At 36.8% G+C, this 25,152-nt stretch overlaps 1 protein-coding gene across 8 annotated transcripts in view; it reads right to left on the bottom strand.

Annotated features, from left to right (window-relative positions):
* ehbp1 (EH domain binding protein 1) overlaps positions 1–25,152 on the bottom strand; it is a 140,537-nt gene that overhangs the window by 98,074 nt on the left and 17,311 nt on the right. For all 8 annotated transcript variants that reach the window (XM_084097684.1, XM_084097685.1, XM_084097688.1 and 5 more), the window contains exons 3-6: positions 22,875–22,932; positions 21,953–22,048; positions 20,023–20,076; positions 4,506–4,687 (exon numbers count right to left, since the gene is read on the bottom strand). In XM_084097684.1, coding sequence (XP_083953810.1) covers positions 4,506–4,687; positions 20,023–20,076; positions 21,953–22,048; positions 22,875–22,932 — 390 coding nt within the window. The remainder of the gene's footprint in view (positions 1–4,505; positions 4,688–20,022; positions 20,077–21,952; positions 22,049–22,874; positions 22,933–25,152) is intronic.

Raw genomic sequence — 25,152 nt, 5'->3', positions numbered from 1 at the left:
TGGATCTTAACAACAACACTACTGTAATTGTATTTCTCTTCTTTTTTTTTTTTTTCAAGGCTTGGGCAATTGTATATAGTTTAAAGATGATGTTTATTTTTTTGTACACGAGTACACGTTTACTATTTGGCAGATGATGAAGTAAAGTGTACATTTTATGTTAAAACAAAATAAAAAGTTGATCACAAAAAAAATAAATGACAGAAAATTCTGTCAATGGCGGGGAAAGAGTTAAGATGTAGTCACATAAGTGAAATATTTCAAAACTTAGCAGGTAAAAATGGCACACAGTCTGTTGTAAATATGTAGCAATATATGAAGCAGAGCTCACACAGAAGTCACTTTCAAACCAAGCAGCTTTCTGTGGCAAATCCACATGACCAACTTGAACCAGTAGCGAAATCTGCATGGGCAAATCACTTGCCCTCGCGCAGGGTGGGAATTATGTAATTTTAGGGGCAAGGCCATTTGGCCTCCACCTTTTTTTTTTTTTTTAGGGGCACCAAGGCCATATGACAGGGCACAAAGGCCATCATACAATTCGATGGTTTTCCCATTCAGATTGATAGCATAACATCCTAATTTGGAATAAGACATGGATTATGACTTTTTTAATAAAAAAAAACATTTTTTAATGAGAGAGAGAGAGAGCACCATTACATCCAGAAGGTATACACCCTCACACAACAATAGAAACAACATAAATGCCAATAAAAGCATTCAGAAACACCACAAATGCCAATAAAAGCATTCAGAAACAACACAAATGCCAATAAAAGCATTCAGAAACAACACAAATGCCAATAAATTAATAATTTACTGCATTGTCGAACGCTCTTCTTCATGTGTTTCAAATATGGACTATAATGTTCAGTAGAGCGCCCTCAGGCTGCTGGTATGAATTGAAAACACAGCACATCAGTATACAGCGCTCATAATGATTACATCGACGCATTTGGCTATAAATTCAATAAAATATTATTCCTGTCAATAGAAATCTTATGTAAATTGAGAATATATCAATATTTCTCCAAATCTGCACACTTTTGAGCTAAAAGCCGTGAGGGACGTTGTTTTGTGAATCGCTTTCATGACGACAGCACAGGAGTTTTTTATGAATGGGAGCGTCTGACGCTCATAATTCATATTAAAGGTATCGACTCATTTTTGCATTTCATAACTCCTGACACAAATTAAGACATAACTGTCAATATAAATTTCCCAGAATACAATAGTGGTCAAATACTGAAACGTGAGACTTATATCTTTTTAATGATGTAAGTTATAGTTTGTCAAGGTAATAACATTAAATCTTATAGTAACTTTGAACTATTAAAAAAAAAAACGCTTCAGTGCGCCGACGCCGTTACCTCTGGAACCTTGCATAGGGCCCTTTTCTGAAAAGGGCACTTATCTACTAGCAAATAGATTTTGATATTTTTAGGTCAAACCGTTCTTGTCTGTCAGTCATATAATGCAGGTCTATGGTCACGGTCTCAAAGAGCAGCCATCCACAGAGTCCAAATTAAAACAATTCCACATCGTCCAAATTAAACAATTCCCCATCGTAAGTACACATTGATGGCCTAAGACACGAAACGAGCGGTTTGTGTGAGAAAACGAACAGTATTTATATCGTTTTTACCTCTTGTAACACAGCGACGTCCAAGTGATCTGAGGGCGCCTGCGCTTCCTGCTGTGTGACGTGTGCGCAGACTGGTGCATAGATAGACATATAGATTTCGCCTTGGCCACGGCAGTTCATGAACGAATGCCATAGCCAAGGCGAAATCTAGTGTATATATCTATGCACCAGTGTCGACAACAGAGTGTCGTTCTTCTGTTGGTGCTGACGTTACATGCTTCTTGCACTGCTGTTTTGATGCGTGAGATCATCGATGTGATTATGACACTGCACCTGCGCGAATCCACAAACTAAATGAAGTTCAGAGACTACTTGGGTGGAACTTGGACAGGGCCAGGGCACACAGGCCACTGTGGCCGTACGATGATTTTTTTTTCACGGGGCATGAAGGCCAAAGTGTAGGGCAACGGCGGCCATGGCCGCGTGGCCGCGGTATAATTCCCACCCTGCCCTCGCGTGAAATTCCCTATGTAAATTCGCTGAACAAAGATAAATATGACCGTACCTTTAGTCCATCGAATGCACACTTCAAAATCTCAGGGTATTCAGACATATAACTTTGATCTATTAAAGGAGACATATCATGCTTTTAAATTGTTCCTTTTTACATATAAATCATACATTTGTAGTCTATATAAAGCGGAACTGCAATGCTTGGGTCTGAATTCCTCATTATTATAGCTCCACAGGCCCCTTTTCTACTGTGCGTCTGAGAGCAACTCGTTTTGGTGCGGTCTCTTTAAATACAATTGAGACACTTCATACCCCGCCCACACTCGGTTCAACTCCACCCCATTCGGCCATTTTTGTAGTTTGATAGCAGAGATACGATTATCTAGCGACACAGAAACTTTTTATTCACACGTTATTAACAAAATGTCAACAACGGAAGACTTGTCCAGCCAGCCTTACATGTTCGAGCCAGAGTCGGAGCAGGAGCGAGATGAAAATGAAGACGACGAACCTGTAGAACAACGTCTTCATATGGATGTATCGCAATGGTGTGTACTGTATTTACACATGAAACTTTGGTCTTCCGACCTTTTACCACCGTGTCGATTTATTTTGATTAATATGTGCGAGGGAGAGAGAGCAAGACAGCGTCTAGTTTGGAGACTGTGATGTCTTGTTTACACTTTCGCCTGGCTCTGAAGAGAGAGAGTGAGCGCGCGCGCGACCGGGGGTCTCTCTCTCTCTGCTCGTTCTTTCAGTTAAACATGCGTCCTGTAACAAGCGCGGCAGTTCATCTACATTAAACGGTGTAATGAAGCGTGTGGGTTACTACATCCAACAACCGAACATTTTAACTTACCCTCTCGTAACTTCTGCATCCTTTAGCTTGGACTACAAAATTGCAGCGAGAAATAAAAATGGCGGATTGCTCGAAGTGTTGGGTCGGAAGTCAATGTCCTTATTTGGCAGTTCCGCTGCAAATACTGTGACGTAATAGTTCAAAAAACGTCATAGATAACAGAACAATCGGAACAGGTTGAAAAATATGACCAAAACAGAATATAAAGATATCAACGAAGCACCTGAAGAGAATAATTTCATATTTTCTGTACTTCTAAACACTCCAAATATACAACAAAATGCATTTAAGGGCTAAAAAAGTGCATTTGGCATGATATGTCCCCTTTAATTTTGTATAATATCTAGCAGGAAAGTATGTCATAAAAACTTAAAGATCATGATTTTCTTATTTTACTTTGAAATCATTGTGGCTTTATGCAAGGATTATTTCAACTGTTAGTTGAGTTCTTTCCTTAAATAAATACTTTCTGTATCCTAGATAAACCTCTGATGGCGTTCCAATCTTAAGTCTTAAGTTAAAATCTGACAAGTTAAATTAGGTGTTTGTATTACAAAAGCAAATCTTATGTTGATTTAGGATTCTTATCCTATCTTACAAAATCTCATCTCATCTGTAGTTAAGAAATCTTAAACCCCTCCATCGAGTTCGGTAATCAACTCTCAGGTCTGTTACCAGGCAACCAACTACGCGCAAACAGCTGCTGTGAAGTAAAACGGAAAAACTCAGATAATAGAAATAACTGAGATTAAAATGGAAAAACAAAATAAGTGGTGCTTTTCATTAAGTAAAGTTTTGATAAACTTGGTAGAAAAGGCAAAGACTAGTCCTTTTATTTCATAGGAGTCTGTAATTATTTGTCAGAGTTTTGTCGTCAAAGTGCAGCACTTCATTTGGGTGTTCACAAAGTAATTCCACCATCAAACATCGCTGTTCTTCATCTTGTATCATTAAAAAATTGTGACGTCATTCTCAGACAGGGCTATTATTATGTGATTTTTATAGTTGGTTTTCAAATAATTTTGAAGTTAGGACACCAGTGGGGTTATCCTAAAGTTAAGACTTTAAGATTTTTTTGTGGAGTTAGGATGCTTCTGTAATACCATTTTCCTATCTGTAGTTCAGATAAGATTATGCACTTAAGAAATGTCATTTTGTAATAGCTTTTGTCCTAAATGAGGTCCTAACTGAAATTGCCATGGTTACCAAACAGATAAGATAGAATTCTAAAGTTAGGATCTTTCTGTAAGTCCCACCCTGACCAGAACATTTCCCGAAGCGCGGGAGAGAACAACCTCACGGGGTGCATATGAAGACGGGATGAAATCATTGAGGAAAAAAGGAGAGAAGAAGGGCTGGAGAGGGGGAGAGATCCAGGAAAAGGAATGTTGGGAATGTGAGGTATTGTCACTTCCTATGTCACTGAGGCAAAAAGGAAAAGGCAGAAATGCACAGAGAGAAAAGGAGTGAGAGCGTAATTTGAAGAGGCAGATTCCTTCAGGGTGGGTGTAGTCAGCTGGTTTTGGAGGTGTAGTGAGCTGCTCTTACGTGGCTTTGCCCTCTCGCAGGAAGATGCAGGACAGGGAGAATTGCAGCGTTGCTGAAACCACTTTCTTGGACAGCGGCTTGAACTTGAGCTTGACGTCGGTCTGCGTGGGCATGGCACTGGCGTACTGCTTCATGTTAATGCAGCTGGTGGCCAGCGCTTTCCGACGACCCGACGGAGATTCCTAAAATAACACGCAAAAAAGAGAGAATGCGAGTTAAAATACTGTTTAAAAAGAAAAATAATTGCTACAATACTACATCGAAAAAAATAAAAAACTGACAAATGAATATGATCATCAATATGTTTCTAACAGTTTCAAATGCTATGAAATGCATATGACAAAATAGCCCTATCGTGCTTTGAAAATATATATAAAAAACAATCAAAAAGAATGAATGAAAGTTGCTAATCTTCACACTCACGGGTAAAATCATCACCTGTTTTAACACGTACAAAGCCCACACACACACACACACACACACACACACACACACACACACATCTAGACAAGGGAAACCAGCACGCCTGGAACATGTACATACAAGTTTAAGGAGACCGTCTCATTGAAGTATTAACTAAACAGAATGCTAAAGCTTCCAGCAAATAGAATGACACTGAATTCTCAACGGTGAGATAGTGTCATTTTGCAGTCATTTACAGGCATATAATATGTCAAACTTAAAATGATTTTTTCGAACCAATAATAGGTCATATCAGAACTAAAAAGGCATTCATTTGCCAAAATAATTTAAATAACCAAACTCAGTATTAGTTTTTCACCTCTGACACCAATTGAGTGAACTGGCCCCTGTCATAATAGTCAATGGCGCCCCCTGTAGGTCAGAGGGTGGGAATATTTTAAGGAGACTAGAAAGGAAACTCGAAATGGCCCTGATTCTGCTCTCTTGTTCATTTGCTTTATTTAATTTTTTTGTCTTGTATGATTAATGGAGTCTGGTAAACATCAATTCTGATTTCTTATTAAAAATGATGTGGAGAAGAAAAGGGTTCAACACCAGCCATGTGCCAAAATGACTTGAGGGCGACAACATTAATAAAAATGGAACAAAACAGAACACTAGCCCACCTGCACACTTTCCATGTGCCAGGTAGGCCGGAAACACAGTTGGAGACGTTCCCTGACCTACCTTTTCTTATTGAACAAAGCCATAAAAATATCTTCACATTCAGTCTTTGTTCTTAGAGCATTTTCACAGGTTGCTGACTAAGTATCAGCAATTTGCTCCTGGATGAAAGTACTACCGGTACTCTCAAACGTGTTTCAACACCATCACACAGGCCATAGTGTATGGCTAACTGAAAGAAAAATATGATTGATATTCGATATACATCTAAATCGAAATATATTTCCTCTAATATGGCTTCATTTTAAATCAGAGGAACATTTTAACCAAACAGCCAGCGTATTTAACATCATAACGCAAGAAGTAAAATACAGTCAAAGTTCGTAGTTAAAGATAATCAGTTAATTCCAAATTGTTTTATAATAAGTGAACATAATTATTTTACATAATAATAATATTTTTAATTCAGTGCATTGCAAATTGTGTAAAGTACATTCTGTTCTTTCACAAGCATATTTGAGTGGCATTGCAAACTAATCATAGAATTAGTCATGAACTGGTTACTGAATCAATTGACTAAAATGAACTCTGGAAATGACTCAAACTAGTCAAGCGCCTTTCTTGTCCGTCTCTATTTCTTTCTCTCCGTCTCAATTCAAGTTTCCTCTCTTGCTTTAAGCCATTATTTGGCCTTCTGTTCAGCAAGTATCTTTCCTTTTCAGCTTTCTCTATGGGTGAGATCCATATACTGTAGGCCTATTGTTCAGTCTTTTATGCTCTCTTCACTTTTATCTCATCAGGCCTGTTGCGCAGAGTAATCCAAAACAAAATGAGCAGAGAGTGAAATGAAGGCCCTGTATAAGACTCACGGCAGGCCTCTCAGAGAGCCTGTATTCATACACCTGACTGTGTGCATATGTGGAGCGACTACGTATAGATCTCCAGATAGAAATCTCACTCGCAGGCGCGTGTGTGTGTGCGTGTGTGTTTGCATGTATCAGTGGTCCTGAAGGTAAAGAGGAGCCCTTATCAGAGCAGAGACGCAGAGAGCTGAAGAGTGACTATATTCGTCTCAGATATGCCTCGATACAGCTCCACACACACACACACAGAAAAATCAGCCGACTCACAAGGGCAGCGCACACTAACCCTTCTTCCTTCTTCCAGTTTGCTGAAGGTGATTAATCTGACCGAACGACGCCATCGGAGGTGCCGAAGAAGAACACCCCACGTGCCGGCGGCTGAAACACAGACAGAGATGTAAAGTGCTCGAGCGCTGACCCGATCAAAACAACAGGGCCGCCTGCCAATCTCGCACCCAGACAAATTACCCACAATCCCCCACTCCAGCTGGGACGTGAGACGGTCCTCTGTGACTCCTTCAGTAAATGAAAACGATAAAAGGGAGAAAAAACCTGCGTCTAAGATTCAAAACCGCTCGCCGACGAAGCCACTTGACATTTGTGTTGACATTTGAGCCCCTGTTGAATCGGTCGGAAATACAGCATGTCATCCCTGAAGAATCCAGCGCTCCAAAGCGTGTCTTATCGCTGAGATTATGCACTGGCATTATACCGAGCTAATAGTGCATGTAGGTCCTTTATGAATGAATTTCAAAATGCATCAAACACTTAAGAAGGATTTAGTCCTTCTCCGAAAAAATACTTAAGAATATGCAAATACGTGGGGAAGAATTAGGTTTAACAGATTTGACGAGCGCAAACAATGAGGGTGTTCTTTTCCCTGGCTGCCGGTGTCAATCAGAACCCCAGATTACCGTCCAGGGTTATGACAATGTGTAAAATGAAAACAGACAATAAGACACTTTTAATTTATCACAGGGATATGACTATCAATACGCAGCTATTGTACCCACAAAATTGCTAAATACCTGGCGGAGAGGGGACATGAAGGTGCCAGGGTGGCTCACTGCTGCCCCCTGCTGCTCCCTTGAGGGCACATCACCCTTCATTCACACACACACACACACACACACACACACACACAGACACTTCTACAGAGAGAATACAGTCAAACATAAGATTATAAATATGAAAATGCATTAAACATAAGTGAGCTGAAACTCTAAACTCCATTAGTAACAAACTAATATATTAATATTTGGTCATTTTGAGACTATCAACATAAGTCAACAGATAATAAACATTTCTGTTTTTAGTAGATTTTAACTAAATATTATAAAATGCTAAATATGTTAATTTATATTAAAGTTTTGTTTATATCCCGCGTAATATCTTTAAACCACTGTCACCATTTAATCCCAAAACAGAGACGCTCTTACCAAAGAGTCGGAAAGCATAGTGCGGATCACATTAATAGCATTGTGCTGATTATATAAATAGGAAGTTAAAGAAAATATACAAACACGCCGTTTTCAGTAATTGAAACAAAACTGAAATAAAATAAAATATAAATAGGCCTATTAGACAAAACTTAAACTTAAAATTTAGAAATTAGAAATGTTGCCTTGGCTGCTAACTGAAATAATTTTAAGTACTAAAATAGCTGAAACTGAAAAAAATTAATTAAGTAAATATAAATATGAAGCTAATAAAATAGTTCTAAAACCTAAACCTACTAAAATCTAAAAAATATATTTAAAATTAAAACTGAAAATATAAAAATAAAAGCTACTTATATAATTATTAATAAATAATATATAAGCATATATATGCAATTAAATGTGTGTGTGCGCAATTAAATGTCTACATTGAAACTCTAAATACACATTCAAAATAGCAAGCCAGAGCAATCATATACAGCATTCAATGGTTTGCAATAATGGAAATGTTAGTTTGTTACCAAGATAATTTTAAGATTTTTTCCAAAGAAATGTGCCCAACTACAGTTGACATGTTTGATGATTTGTGAAAATACAACACCAATAACTGTAAAACAAGATATTCTGCAGTAATAAGCGATTAGAAACATTGCTCTGAATGACGTCCATGGTGCCGTGACATGTTTGGATTGTCCACAGGCTTTCGGTCACAGTGTATCATGGACATGTTTGCCATTGACCTGTGCTTAAATGTGTCATGTTAACACAATGATAATCCAACGGCATAAGGATGGCAGACATGATACTTCAATTGACGCAATATTTATTCAATATTTCCCATCTGCACCCGGTGTGTGCGTGTGTGTGTGTGTGTGTGTGTGTTCCTGTTAGAGAAGAACACCACCAGACCCCTGCAGGCTATCACACCTAAAGTGAACCTCAAACTTCCTTTGACTGACATTTCCAGGAAGCCTGAGGAAGAAAGGGGTGCGACCGGGAGCTTCATTCACTTTAGGGTGTTTATGTGTGTGGTGTGTTTAGGCGGGTGGCAGTCCCAGCTGTCCCAGTATTGATCCACAGCTGGTGCTAATATGGGGGGTGGGGGTCAGGGCTGTGGGGTTTCCTTCCCAACACACACACAAATATACTAAAGTAGAAGAAGAGTGAGATTTCACAATTCTATGTTATGATTATATTAGTACTTTTACTTTTTGACTGATTCATTCTGAAGAACTGGCTCATTGAACCAGTTCTTGGCTCCCAACCCTGAGATGATCCCAGAGGGGATCAGAAAATGAAGCTCTATAAAAAAAGAAGTATCAACATTGAGGGTGTTTGTCAAAGAAATGGGCCACAATAGGCTTTTCCATCAATAAGTGCCAGTTGCGTGTTTCTGCATGAATGCAGAGCTGAATCTAAATATATAAAAGAACAGACAAAGAGCGAAAAAGAGGGAGAGAACGGATGACACATTTTCAGTTGGCATCACCCAGGGCCTATTTCTGTCTGTCATCACTCATCTGTTGTGATTCAAATGTGATTTCCCCAAACTGTCATTGAGTGGCGCTCACACTCACACACACACACACACACACACACACAGATTAGGGGAAGTGTCATTATTTGTGGGAATTGTCTATTGAGGGTAGGGCTAGTGGCTGGGGGATTGCCATTGTTCCAGCTGAACATAAAAGACGAGCAAAGCCAACAGACCAAGACTTATGGAAATCAAAAATAATACCAGCCACCAAAATAATAAAAGAGCCCAAAACAATAACAGCCTATTATAAAAGAGAGGAAGAGAAGATGCCAGCTTAATACCTTCAGAGAGAGACAGACAGAGAGAGAAATAACAAAAAGCTGTGTTCAAATACTGGAGATGTTGTTTCCGCAGCGTACCCACGCTGGGACCCCGCCTGGTGCCTATGAGCACACAAAAAAATAACAATAGACAACAGAAAATAAATATCTCTCCACAACCCACCAAACCCGTGACCTACAGTCTCTTTCAGGCTCTCCGTTGAAGGACAAGCATCCCCTGCCAAAATGACTCTTAACACAGACATCACATACAGCAGGCCCGTGAAAGATCAGAAAATTCATTTTAAGAGGTTCAAAAAGAGTGAACATGTTAAACCAGTTCTCTCAAAAATTTCAGATGGTCAGGTATTCGGCACAAGTAAAAAAAAGAAAAAAAGAAACATGCCTATTTCTGTTTTATTGGCATGACAACTTTACATTTGTATTTGCAAAGCAAATGGAGTAAATGGCAATTAAAGTAAAGCACAAGTAAAATAAAATAAATAAAAAGTAATAAAATAATTGTAAACAAAAAAAAATAGGGCCACATTATATAGCGTGTACCAATAACAAGTATAATACTTTTGTTTCTTCACTTCTGGCTATATTCATCCCTCTTTCATCCTCTCAGTTATCAAATATGGGCCAAAGACAATACTAAACCCCTCCAACATTGCAGCATTCCAGCACACACACAATGTACCAGAAAGACATGTAAGAACACACACACCAGAGAGACAGATTTATTGGATTAACACCCAACATCCCATTTTAAAGGTGCCACCTCATCAGTTTCCACCTCAAATGACCACACACACACACACGGCTAATTATATCGACAGCACTAACCTAAATGAATGCTTGAGTCCATCACAGCTAAAGGAGATATCGAAGTTATCCGTACTGGGTGGAAAAATGCTGAGTGTTTGTCTGTCGTAATCAGTAATTCAATGTACAGAACTTGTAGACCTTAGTCCATAAACTAGCCACTGGCTAAATCTCTTTTAGATCAGCTAAGGCATTTAACTGCCATAAAATTGACACAACAACACTAAAGCCAGCGACAGTTAAGTGTTACAGCGGGTTAATCATGACCAGCTGAGTTAGCTAGACTTAGGTTTTGTTCAACATACAATATTCAGAGGTGTTTAATGATCAGTCTGCGAGTGCTCAGGGTCTGACGGCATCTGTAGATCAGAGGATGCTGTAAGAGCTTCTGTCATAAAGCAGTGTCATCCCGCAGGCTTTGAGGGTTGTATCGGTGTTGGCTCTTGAGTTTTAAGCCGTTTAAGACTGACATATAGGTATAATCCATCACACAGAGTCTATGGTTTAAAAAAAAGAGTTTAAGCGACAGAAGATACTTTGTGTCTTCACCTGTCTGAATCAAATTGTGCTCAAACAGACAGTTAATTAAACGGATGTCATCCCACCTTTTTTTTTTTTTTTTTTACATATCATAACATTTAACATACTGTTCAAAATTTTGGTGTCAATGTTTTTAAAAGAAATATCGTATGCTCACCAAAACTGCATTTATTTGATCAAAAATACAGTAAAACAGTAATATTGTGAAATATTATTACAGTTTAAAATTTTTATTTTAATGTATAAATAAAAAAATAAAAAAAAGAGGAATTTATTCCTGTGTTGGCAAAGCTGAATTTTGAGCATCATTACTCCAGTCTTCAGTGTCACATGATCCTTCAGAAATCATTCTAATATGCTGATTTGCTGCTCAAACATTTCTTATTATTAATGTGGAAAGCAGTTGTGATGTTTAATATTTTTGTGGAAACCATGATTTCTTTTTCAGGATTCTTTGATGAATGAATAGAAAGTTCAAAAGAACAGCAATTATTTGAAATGTACATTTTTAGTAACAATGTAAAATGTATGTACATTTATGATCAACTTATTACATTCTTTCTGAATAAAAGTATTAATTTCTTTTAAAAAACAGTAGTGTATATATTAGTATATGTGCAAATCCTAAAATGAGCCACTAATGTGACGCTTGCTCATATTTTCATTATTTTATGTTATTTCAGAATACATTACAAACATACACAGCCATATGAAAGATTTCAGGATGTCTCCCTTTCTGTTTTTCTTTTACTAACCCCATTTTTCCATTTTCAGAAGTCAATACAAGACATTGGATGAGCGCTGTGTGTTTGTATTTCCTGTAAGTGTTTCTCAAGGCAAACGACAGCGTGATTGTTCCGCGGCTCTAATTCGCTTTATCGTGTTTGTCGTCCGTTTTTCACGAACCAAAACTAGCAAAGCAAAACAAAAACAGACAGATGAAGTAATGCTTGCTAAAGACAAATAAAAACAGAGGGATTAGAGCAGTGTGTGTGCACATGTCCCATTAACGCTTTAAAAACTATTTTCAATTGAATCGACCGAAACATTCAAGAGCTAGGAGTCAAACGCAGATGTTCAAAACACTCCAGTGCTTTATCCCAACAAGAGCAGATTATATTTGAGAAAACATGGATGTTTCTAAGAGAAAGAGATCTAGACTGTTAAACCACCTTAATATCATGTTTACAGTGTTCAGATCACTGAATCTAATAATAATAATAATTTCACTGATATCGAACTACTATACATGTAATATGTAACGTAGGTGATACTGTAAGTGCGGTCGGAGACGGCAATCTGGATGAAGAGAGAGGGGGAACACCTGGGTCAAGCTTTTGGATAAATATTTGGCTTTAAGGAATATTTTTCAGAGCCACAAAGATCAGTCTCCATCAGCAGGCACCATCTTAAGAAGAAACAGAAAAATAAATACGGCAGAGATGCGGGGAAAGAGATAGAGAGGGAGAGACAGGCACAGAATGGAGAGAGATAAAAAGAAATGCGAAGACAGGCAGGTGAGGAAGGATGGACAACAGTCTTAAAAAAAGAGAGAAAGAAAAACAGAAGACAAAGAAAGAATGAAGGACCAGTGACACATACAAAGACAAACATTTAAGAAGTGTGTGTGTGTGTGTGTGTGTGTGTGCTCATCTGATGTTACAGCTCTAAGCCCAAATAATAACAAAGCATTACAGAAAGGCAGCAGACATCACACACACACTGACCTGAAAGAGTCTGTGTGCAGCAGTGTGACCTCAGAGCTGAGAAACAGATTAACACACACGTGTGCATGTTTATTCCTGCTTCCATCTCACAGTAGAGGGGCAAAACAAAGAGTGTTTCTGTTTTGGATATCTTTGCTTGTGTACGTGTGTGAGGTGGGCTTAAAGTCGACTGTGACCTTGCCTTACATCTGATCTCCAACCCTGTTAAGAATCCTGTTAATCTGTCTGTCAAACACATACAGACTCCAAAATGAACTTTTTCACACCTGCCGACGGCAAGTCAATTGAAAAACATTTTACTTGTCATAAAACTATTGCGCATTATTTTTATATTTAATATATTTTTATATATTAATTAATAGCAAACAATATGTCACTTGAAGTATCATATACACAATCATTCAAAAGATTGGAGTAATATTTTTATTCAGCAAGGACACATTCAATTGATCAAAAGTGACATTAACGATGTTTCAAAAGATTTATATTTCAAATAAATGTTGTTCATTTCAACTTTGTTCAAAGAATCCAGAAAGAAAAAAAGTTTTCCAAAAAAAGTATTAAGCAGCACAAGCAGAAAATGTTTCTTTAGCACTAGTTTATCACACTGAACTAGGGATGTCAAAATAGTTGAAAAACTTAAATATGACAAATATTCAAATTATTTAAAAGGCATAATATCAGTTATGGGAAAAAATATTTTGGCTCGTCTCCTGAGGCTGTAAGAGTGTGCAAGGAGCAAAATATTAATGCACCACATTAAATTGTTTACTCAAAGCAATGAAATATCCCGCGCTCTTTAAGATCAATAAATTCGAGGCTTTTGGTCATACCTAGGATATCCAGATCAACCAAAGGAGGGAGAGCATTTTCACATTTGGCTCCGAAACTCTGGAATAGTCTTCCTGATACTGTTCGTTGCTCGGACTCGCTCTCCCAGTTTAAAACTAGATTAAAGACGCATCTTTTCGGCCAGGCATTCATATAATATTGTTAATCTTACAGTTCAAACTACAATCCGGCCTCTAGTTCATAAATGCCAGAGGAGAACTGGCCCCTGACTGAGCCTGGGTTCTCCCAAGGTTTTTTTTTTCTCCATTAGGTCACCTGATGGAGTTTTAGGACACCATTAGGTCACTTGATGGAGTTTTAGGACACCATTAGGTCACTTGATGGAGTTTTTTCGGTTCCTTGCCACTGTTGCCTTTGGCTTGCTCAGTTGGGGATATTTTGGGAATATTTAATTTTATTCTATCAATCAATAAATTCCACTAGAAACAAACCTTGTTGTATTATTTTATTTTAATTTAATACTGTGAAGCTGCTTTGATACAATCTGTATTGTGAAAAGCGCTATACAAATATACTTGATTTGATTTGATTTGAAATAACATGACTGTCTGTAAGCGCGTGACGTTTAAACTAATGTTAATAAATCAAGTATATTTGTGTAAATTGCATTAATTATGAACAAAACAGCACCATGTATTTATGCATAGTTTAATAGAAGGAGCCGAAGCAATGATCACACAGTACTTTTAGCATTTAAAAACATTAAAAATGTCTCGTGACATTTTTAAAAGTTGAAATTCTTTTAACTTTACATGGCTTTCTAAACATGCGGCTCTCTTGTGCGAGGTATAAGTGCAATGGTGAAATATGTCCATATATCGTATGTTTACATAGAAAACAATGGAAAAAACTGCATAAAATGCATTCAGTGTGAACGGCTTGGTTACGGTTTCGACGTTACTTCTAATAATAATAATAGTTCACAGAATTGCTGTTTTTACCGTATTTTTGATCAAATAAATGCAGCTTGGTGAGAGTAAGAGACTTGCATCTTAAGGACCCAAAACATTTGAATGGTAGTGTATAAAATATAAAAATATGAAAATATAACCTGCCCACAGAAACTTTCAGGGCATTTTAAGAGTGCTACACACACAGTAATCTGTATACATATACACACGTACCGTGAAACGGTAGATCAATATCTGCACCTAATGCTGTCAGTATCGCTGTAGGTTGTTCATATTGCATAAACAAAGTTTGTTTTACTCTGAACCAACAAGAAACCAGCAGATTGTCTTTAAAGGTCCAGATGAACGTTGGTGTTGAGTGACATGCTTTGACTGTCACTTAATCTAAGGAAAACTATTCAAATCATAGCCTAATAAGTTGATTAGCAAACTTGTTAGTGTAGTTGAAGACAATAACCTAAATGTATCTTTGCTAAGGATGCATCGAAAACGTTTATCCAAAAACGCAATAAAATAGCATTTTCCACTTTTATCTGAAATAGAAAACAGGCAAAAAAAAACAATTTTTTGACTGAAAATATTAATAAAACCATTTAACATTTACAGAAAATTTAGCATCGCAATGTTTACATATACATTACTTTTTCCAGAATTTAATAGGCCTACTCATTTAAAATAAATCTAATCTGTTAAAAGCAAATGTCCATATTTATACTGTACATTATAATTATGATTCCTGAATTTAGTTTGAAACACTCCGTTTTAGTTTTTAGTATTTTTCATTCTTAATTTATGTAGACAATATAGTACAGAATTTTAATATCCGTTATCAGCCACAACATAAAAATAATTCTCGGTGCATCCCTAGATTTGACCAAAATGAAAATCAAACTCAGACTTAAAACTGCAGACCATCTTGAACATATTTAAAAAAATATATAATAATAATAATAATTGACTGAAATTGCACAGGTTAATATTCCATTTGAAGTGAAATCTGTGTGCGTCTGACTCTCTGATCTGACAAAATTACACAAAGCAAAGCAGCAATAAAAGTTGAGAGCCAGTTACATTCAGTTGAGATTAATCCCTGAAGAGACACACACAAACTTTTCTATTTCATTCTCCACACCAGCTTTGCTCAGCATGCCTGGCTGGGTGGCTGAATTATTCTGTGTGGTCTCCAGAGAAGTGCGGGACCAGGGGCAGCGTGTGGACCAGTAGCCCACGTAATGTGCTCCCGCCGCAGACCAAGCCCGTGGTGAGGACCCCAGGGCAAAGGAGAACTGAGGTGGAAATGACTTTAAATGTTTTGGACATTTAAAGTGGCCACAAAAGGCAGCAGATCATCAGAAAGAGAGAGAGAGAGAGAAAGACAGAAATAAAAGAGAGAGAGAAATACAGAAAGAACTGGTCTGGAATTTGGCAAATTCTCTTACTCTAAACACAAAACAAGCTAAATTGTGTATTTGTTTTAGAGTGGCAGACCCCTGAAGACCAAGCTTCAGAACTACAGACAAGGGCACTGTTTGAACAACAGGAAGTGAACCATTCTTCTTCGACAAATGTGTTTATCCTGTTTTATCTTAGAATCTATATATTTTCTTCACAGTTTTTCATCTTTCCTCTTACTCCTTTACTATATCTAATCCATTTCAAGAATCCAGGACTTGTGAACTTATTGTGAACCTATTTTCAGACAATCACACGCTGCCCTCTAGTGGCTGGAGGAGGACATGAGCAAGAAATAGTTCACCAAAAATGACAATACTAACATTATTAACTCAGTTTTTTCCATGGAACGAACAATGAGACTGAGGAATTTTCATCTCTTTTTCCATACTGCAACAGTTGACAAAGTAAATGATGATTATTATTTGTACAGCTCTGATTTTCCATTTATCCATTTTTCCATTATGCAAAGGAAACATCACAGAATAGTCCAGGATGAGACTGTTCTCACTAGTCTGAACTTTTGAGAAGAAACAAATGGTAAACAACAATTTCCACAAATACAGAAGCAATGAAGAAACAAACTACAGACACAACTCTGCAGGTTTAAACCCAGAGTGAACCAGAACACAAGACTCTGATATGAATAAAGACTGAAAATGGCTAGAAATGCTGCCACTGTTTTCTCTCAGACACACACACAGAGAAATGTGGTGCCAAATAGAGCAGCTCAAGGAGCTTTGATGTCGGCCTCTCTTGGAATGCTCTCTTTTCTTTTCCCCCCTTTATACTCCTCTCTTTCTATCCCTCTCTCATTCTTTCTTCTGTTTTCCTCCTAGTTTCTCACAGCAGGCAGGAGCGCAGGGTAGAATGAACCAGTGTGCAGAATTAAAAAAAGTTCCAAAACACATTTTTTGATTGTCAATTATAACTATTCACAACTTTATAAAATTATATATATTATATATATATATATATATATATATATATATATATATATATATATATATATATATATATATATATATTCACAATTTTGTTTCAATCAAACATATTTCTGATGACAATAAATATTTTATGCTGATATTTCTTTTGTAAGTTTGAAAAAAACTAGAAGTACCTAACTTCAAGTTAGTGTTGAAGTGTGTGCGTGTGTGAGGAAAGAGAGAGTTTGTGGCCAGTGTTTTTGTTTGTTTTTGGATAGAGGAATTGGAGGGATTTTGTGGGAACCTGGTGTGTGTGGATCTCTTCTCGTCTCATTGCTGGTGTCAGATGACAGGCATGTCTTTGATCAGTCTGTTATTAGTGAGGTGTGTATGGACAGGAGGAATTCAGATCTCATGCTTTGTGTTCCCACCCTCCTCTCCCACCACTCTAACCCAAATACACAGGAATACCATATCATCTATTCATTTCACATCGCACACAGAGAACTGCATGAGTGTTTATGCTGATTAAGAGACATTAATGAGAGCTTGCCAGCGCTGGAGACACTTACATTGGACCGGTGATGTGACTTTATTATTGTGTGTCTATGTTTGTGTATGTGTCTGCTGAGCAGACAGATGGATAGAGAGCCCTGTCTGGACTGGTGCCCATGTTTGTGGATCTAAACAACCTCTCTCTAGAGACACACACAGATGCCATGTTCAGAATGGAAAACTAGTGTAATATAAACTCTACAGAATACAAACAAATCAGTCTGCTCCAAACAGTAGTATGCTACATTGCTGGTACTGTTCAAAGTTTGGGGTTGGTCATTTTATTTTTTTAAAATGTTTAAAAGAAGTCTCTTATGCTCACCAAGATTGCATTTATTTGATAAAAAAAACATTATAATAATTTAATATAACGGTTTTCTATTTTAATATATTTTAAAATGGAACTTATTCCTGTTATGCAAAACTGATTTTCAGCATCACATGATCCTTCAGAAATCATTCTAATATGCTGATTTTATTATCAAAGTGGAAAACATTTATAAAACTTTTTTTTTTTTTTTTCAGGATTCGATTAATAGAAAGTTCAAAAGAACAGCATTTATTTAAAATGGAAATCTTTTGCAATTTTATATAAATGTCTTTACTATCAATGTTGATCAATTTAATGTGGCCTTGATGAATAAAAGCATTAATTTTGAAAAATCCAAATGTTTGAATGGTAGTGTCCCTAACTAATATGGCATTCTGAAAATGTGAGTATCAATTGTGTAATTGAAATAACGGTGTAATGAAACTGCAGGAGAGAAGTGAAGATAGATGAACATAAGAAGATAGAGGAAACTTTTAGCTTGTTCTTCTGCAGAAAAAGAAAACAGTCTACCCAAACACGGGACACGACCACCAAACTCACAGTTCGTGGTGCTCAATGATGCCTAATCAGAAGGCAAACGGCAACATCATACAAAGATAATATTACTAATTGACGTTTTGCACAGCACATGTCCCAGAATCTCTGCCTCTCTCTGTCTCAAATTATGTATCTATCTTTCAGAGCCCTGTGTCTGTGTGTTTGAGGATATAAAACACATGCAGAGACTCCAGTACTGTCTCCTTCAGTGTAAATTAAAGAGCAAAGAGCAGTCAAAAGTAGTCTCATTTTTGTTTTTTCCCATTTCATGAAAGTATGGTCTGACAAGCCACAAGACAATTAGCCAACCAGATGCCAAGAGCAGCAGTGTTTCTGAACAGTCCTGTCCTACAGCAGTTGCACTGTAAAGATCTACACCAGCAGCTTCAGTCTTGGACATCTAAAACCATCCGAGACACAAATCAGTCTCAAGAAAAATGCTTCCAACAATCAACGGACTTTAAGCGCAAAACAGCTGGCCATTTTCTAGAAGGCAAAAGACACTTAGCAGAATGAAGCAATCGTATTTGTATTAATAATTTGTGCTCAAATAAAAACTAGATCTGGTTCTGATAAAACAGCCTTTTAATCCCAGACACAAGGCAAATTAATCTAAATAGTTAGCATCACAGAAAACTATGACAGAAAATATTCAACGAGCTTTTTTCCCATGACTATAAGACGAGACGACAATAAGTACATTACAGACTGCTCTACAAACTTGAACTTTGAATTTACATTTTCTGCCCAGTGTTTTACTTGATCAAACAAGTAAGCTGGAGTTTAGCCGCCTCCATTGAGATATTCTGCTTAAAACAAGTGTCATTCAGTCAGTCTGTTCCTTCGCGAGCCGCTTGCGCTGTTTGCTGCGACTAAACCTGCGATCAAATCTTCTCTCAGTGATGAACTGTAATAAATCTAAACGTGGATCTAGACTATATTGTTTGCAAATGTGGTTGCTGAATAAATGCACTTACGCAAAATAACTACGGTTATTTTGGTTACTGAATAAACGCGCTTACACTCTGTGTGGCAATACAAAATCTTTTTTGCTGTTGTTTTAATAGAAAAACTTTGTTGTAATTTGGAATTATTGGTATTACTATTAGGAATTTCACTTTTAATTATTGAGAAGTTTTTTGTTTTACCAGTTTATAATGAAGAGAGTATGTTCGTTTACATGATAAATAGCCTATACTAAATCAGTATACTAGATTATGTCAAATAAACCAGGCAAATGAGTTGACATTCTCTTAATTTGTGCTTATAATTCTGATGAAATGCACAAATACATTTCTCAAAAGACAACAATCATTAAGTTTTAGTTCAGACTCAGATATTTAGTAAATAAAAAGAACATTTGACACAGGGCTAAGACTAAATAAAAAAATAGCTGACAAAATGAACACTAGTTCAGCCAAACTATAGAACCACCTGTCAATTATCTGTTAAATCTCAAACCACATGAACACTTACAACAACTAGTGTAAGAACAATACTAAGAACAACATGATATGACACAAACATCTGCCTTAAATCAGTCATTCTTCATCCTCAAACTGAAACTGTAACAGTAGTGTGATGACTCCATTTGACCACTAGATGTCAGGCTGCACATAGCAGAACTCACCAGAACCACAAGAGGGTAAAAAAAAAAAAAAAGCACTCACATTTTCGATGACAAATGTCCACTCTTTGTCTTCAAACTCCTCTGCGTGGGGATCCTAAAAAAACAAAAATGTGGGGATTAATTTGATGGCATTAAAAAAATTAAAGTGGAATCTCATTAAAGATGGTCTCAGTATAATGTCTTTGGCAGCAGAGATATTTGGAAACAGCAACTCCACAGATCAAATCCATCTCTACAGAACAAAACAAGATTTGCATTTCCTTTCTTGTTATGTAAAACATATGATGGATGCAGAGGCACTTTCATAAATGACTTATCCAAAGCTTTATCTGATTGCATTGTATATAATATAATGACCAAAACAGTGAATTTTTGTCAGAGGATATGATGCCCATCTGTCTGTCTGTCTTTCAACAGCATACAATAATATCAAATCACAGTGATACACTTTTCTCACATTCACCTGTCTTGAGCCTATTCAAAGTTGAACCAAGTATATTGGTCAGCTAAACATGCACGGCACGTTACACGTATGAAGATACACATGCATACAGCTTCACCTGAGCTGCTCTTCTGTTGTTCTAGAACTGTCCCGGTCAGCTGACCACATGGTTGGCGGTACACAAATGAAACATTCATGGACTCACGAATGCAAAACTGGTCCACTGCAATGAACTCTGGGAGATGTAGTTGAACATGACACTGAGTAGGTTTGTAGAGAACAAGGCCGATAAGGAAAATGTTTGGACAAGCACTTTGTGTGTGTGACCTTTGTAAACACAATGTGGAGAATGTTAGAGGATATACAACACCAGGTCAGCCTGTCAGCGCTAGCTTGTAACTTGTGTGTGTGTGTGTGTGTGTGTGTGTGTGCGTGTGTGTGTGTGTGTGTGTGTGTGTGTGTGTGTGTGTGGGTCGGTCTTAAGTTAGTGCTTTTGCCGCTATGAGGACATTAAAGCTGATGAAATCAAATTTTCATCATACGTGTTAATTTATTTAATGGTTTATTAAAATACATTTTACATTTTTATTTGCACATTATTTCTGCTATATTCTATTTTATTTATTGGAGATATGATCAGAATCTTAATGAATGGTAATTTAATATCACTTATATTTTAAGAATATTTAAGAGAATATTTAACCTTAAAATATATGATCATATAAAATATACTGTATTAGAATTTATTCTACATGCATAAGGAAATATATTTGAAAAATGAAAATATTTACATAAATATATAAATAACATACAAGAATGATCATACATAAAATAAATTGTTACATATAATATACAAATTTTGCGTGCATACAAATTAAGTATAGCAATATTTGAAGGATTTCATACTATACATATTATTTATGCATGCAGACTACATATTATATATAAAGATACAATTATTTAAAGCTAATTTTGCCACTGGGAAACTGAACAGCTGAAAATGTATGAACTGAAATGTCATCTGAGTCAAGAGTGCTATCATCTAAAATCCTCTACTGTCAACATAAGGAACCTCATATCTACAAACTGCTCTTTCTCTTTATGTGTCAAACAGATGCACTTCCTGTGTAGCTGCACCTGGGTCTGACAATTCAGGATGTAAGGTCTCACTTCTCTCGTGCCAGATGGAAAAATCTGCTGACCGGCATCTCAAAAAGACTAAAATACAGAGCACACGCTTCCTGCTGCCGTGTCAGTTTCTGCTGCACACACATTTGAGAAGGGAGTTAAAATCTTGGACTATGGCAGTTAAATCAGTGTGGAATCAGGATGTCTAGACACCAGCAGACCTGCAGATCCCAACCAATCAGCTTCTGGAAAACAGCCAACTGCTACAACTGGCCCCAATAACGTCTAGGCCTACTTGGCCACTAAATGAGAGAGCGTTTTTGTGTGTGTGTGTGTGTGTGTGTGTGTGTGTGTGTGTGTGTGAGTGTGTGTGTGTGTGTGTGTGTGTGTGTGTGTGTACCTTAAATAGGGTGACAGTGATCTCTATGTTCTCTGGAACCGGCCACACCACCACTCCTCTATAGGGGTTCTTGATGCCAGGCTGCCAGCTATGAGACTGCGAACAAAATAAATAACATTACATGATACACAAGATGATTATAATAAATGCAACATGAAACCTAACATCTTTAATCATGCAAAATATACAGTTAGTTTTTATACAATAATCTAGCTAGTCATTGTTACGTAAACACTGCAAAAAATTATTTTCTTGCTCAGTATTTTTGTCATTTTCCAGCTTGAAAAAACATTTTTTCTTGTTTTCAGCATGAAGCATGAAAACAAAAGTTAAAATCTTGAGCCATTTTGCTTCTCAAGTAAATGCATCTTGATTTAAGAATGTTTAGATATTTGTAATTGAAAACAAGACAAAAACACCTAGTAAGGAAATCATTTTTTGCAGTGAAGTTGGAGTGATGCATACATAAGTTGGTACAAAAAACTTTAATGGTTCATTAGGTGATGCGTGTCATTTTTGAGCCAATAACAGGACCAAACGGAATTGTGGCGTCCCGAGCTCACATTAGCTCAATTATTATGTACATTTATACGTACATACATTAAAATTTCAGCCAAACTAAACCCATAATGTCAGAGTCTGACTACGCTTACTCTACTAGTTTGGTTTTGTTTAGTCGAATTTACAGATCTAGGAAATATGATTGTAGCTCAACACTGTCATGTATACTAATTGGGCTACAAAGGTCTTCAAGGGGCGATGTGTATTTAATGCTTCAAATTTGATGCATTGTGATTATGTATACTTGTAATGAAAAATGAAGACAGTAACTTAAAGCAAAAACCTGCTATTTAGGCCTACTACACATAAATATACTCAAGTCATTGTTAGTTTCAAACAGCATTTTAAAAAAATGACCCACCTTGGAAGATTTCCTTCGGCTCCTCCGAGTCCAGACAACAACTAGCTTATCTGGTTGCCTAAAAAAGGACAAAAGAAAAAAATTATACAACCAGTGCTAAAAAACTAAATAAAAAGCTAATAAACAAACACAATAACTGAAACACTACCAGGACTTCCGATTTCAGCTCTACTGTGCACAAACTAAGGACAAGATAAGATGATAAATAAAAGAGGAAGATGATGACCAGCCTTCTCAGGAAAGAGTTCAAAGTTGAAATGATGCTGCAAATCAAATCATACCCATATATCACACACAGCCTAACCCAGCAGTACACAAACTCACTGCTTTTTTGATGCCAGTGTGTGTGCACAAGATGAATGTGTTAATGGAGTTCAGGTGGCAAGACCTCTACTACAGGAAACACATTATATGCTAAAATCATCACTCACGCTAAAGTACAAATACACCTTACAGTACAACATTCACAATACACATGAATGATGACACTCACGGACAGACCAACAGGTTTAACGTTAAATGGGCTGTTAGACCTGAAGGACAAAAAGGTTTTGGTACATCTAAGCAGAACTGAGAGAGAGAACAATCACACACACACAGGATCCAGGACTCATGAGCTTGAATTGGATTACCAGCAGTAAGAGGCTTGACCGCAATCTGACAGGTGTGTGTTTATGCATGTGTCCTGCGTGTGTCTCATTTTAAGAAGCATCACTGTCCTCATCTAAACTGTTACAAACACGGAGCAGACAGGATCTAAGCCCATCTAAAGTAACCCCTGATGCATATCTGGATTATTCTAGATTACTATATGGTTCCATTTCCCAGGAAGAGAGAAACGGCAGTGCTCTCCAAAAAGGATTTTCCGTGGAGATTGAGAATCACCACTGACAGCATTTCAACCAATGACTAGACTTAAACTGTGTCCAGGAAACCAACGAGAGAGCATCACAGAGAATCCATGCACAGACACTCCATTGTGTCTCTACATTTCTAGAAGACACACATTTCCCTCCTGCCCTACGGCAGCATGCTGTGTGTGACATGGAGCATTGAAGACAATCTGCTTTCGGTCATCTCTCACTCTGAAATAGCAAAACCCTTTCCCTTGAACCTCCTTTCTTTTTTCCTGTCTATTTCCATCCCTACTTTCAGTACTTGTGTGCTTCCTCTAGGCTAGTTGACATGCTCCACTGCAGGCCCTGATGCACATGATCTTATCAGAATGTTTTTCATAATGGCATGATGTTTCCTCTTATGGATGGTTGGGTGAAAAAAACAATGATTTTTTTCCCCTTTTTTTTCCTGATTTAAAACTTTTATTCAACAAGGATACATAAATTGAGCAAAAGTGACAGTAAAGTCATTTATAATGTTACAAAAAAAACAAAACATTTTTAAATAAATGTGGTTCTTTTGAACTATGTTCAAAGAATCCTGAATAAATGTATCATGGTTTCACAAAACTATTAAGTAGCACATCAAAATGCTTCTTGACTCAAATCAGCTTATTAGAATTATTTCTGAAGGATCATGTGACACTGAAGACTGGAGTAATGATGCAGAAAATTCAGCTTTGCCTTCATAGGAAAAACATTTGACTTAATATATTCAGAATATATTTGTTTCTATAAACAGAAAACAGTTATTTTGAATAGCAATACAATTTCATAATATTACAGTTTTTAGTGTATTTTTTATCAAATATTTTATCTTGGTGAGACTTAAATCTTACCAACCAAAACTTTTGAACAGTAGAAACACTACACATTCAGATGAACATCTGGCCTTTTTATCCCATTACTCAATTTTTGAAATTATGCATTTCATTCTTTTCACAATACTTTTTGAAAATCTAATTTTCATCACTTTGGATGTTTCCATCTCTTTTCTTATAGTCATAATGTTTTCTTTCCTACAATAATCAATGTTTATGTGAATAAAAGCCTAAATTCAATCTGAAATAAAGCGATTGTGTCTCTTCAGAAAATTGACTAAACCGCTCAATTCATATGGATTAGTTTAATCTCTTTATGAACTTTTTGAAGTGTCAAAATGTCAGTTGCGTACGTCAACGGAGGGACAGAAATCAGATTTAATCAAAAATATCTTAATTTGTGTTCCGAAGATAAATGAAAGTCTTACAGGTTTGAAATGACATGAGGGTGAGTAATTACTGACAGAATTTTCATTTTTTGGTGAACTATCCCCTTAATAAACCTGTAGCCTTAGATGGCACACCCAGTCCATTGACTGGCAATCTACTACATATTGTACA

The sequence above is a fragment of the Abramis brama genome (genome assembly GCF_963993115.1).
Source record: "Abramis brama genome assembly, chromosome: 21".
Lineage (NCBI taxonomy): Eukaryota > Metazoa > Chordata > Actinopteri > Cypriniformes > Leuciscidae > Abramis > Abramis brama.
Note: the sequence above shows the minus strand (reverse complement) of the source record. Positions and strands in the feature narration are given on the sequence as shown.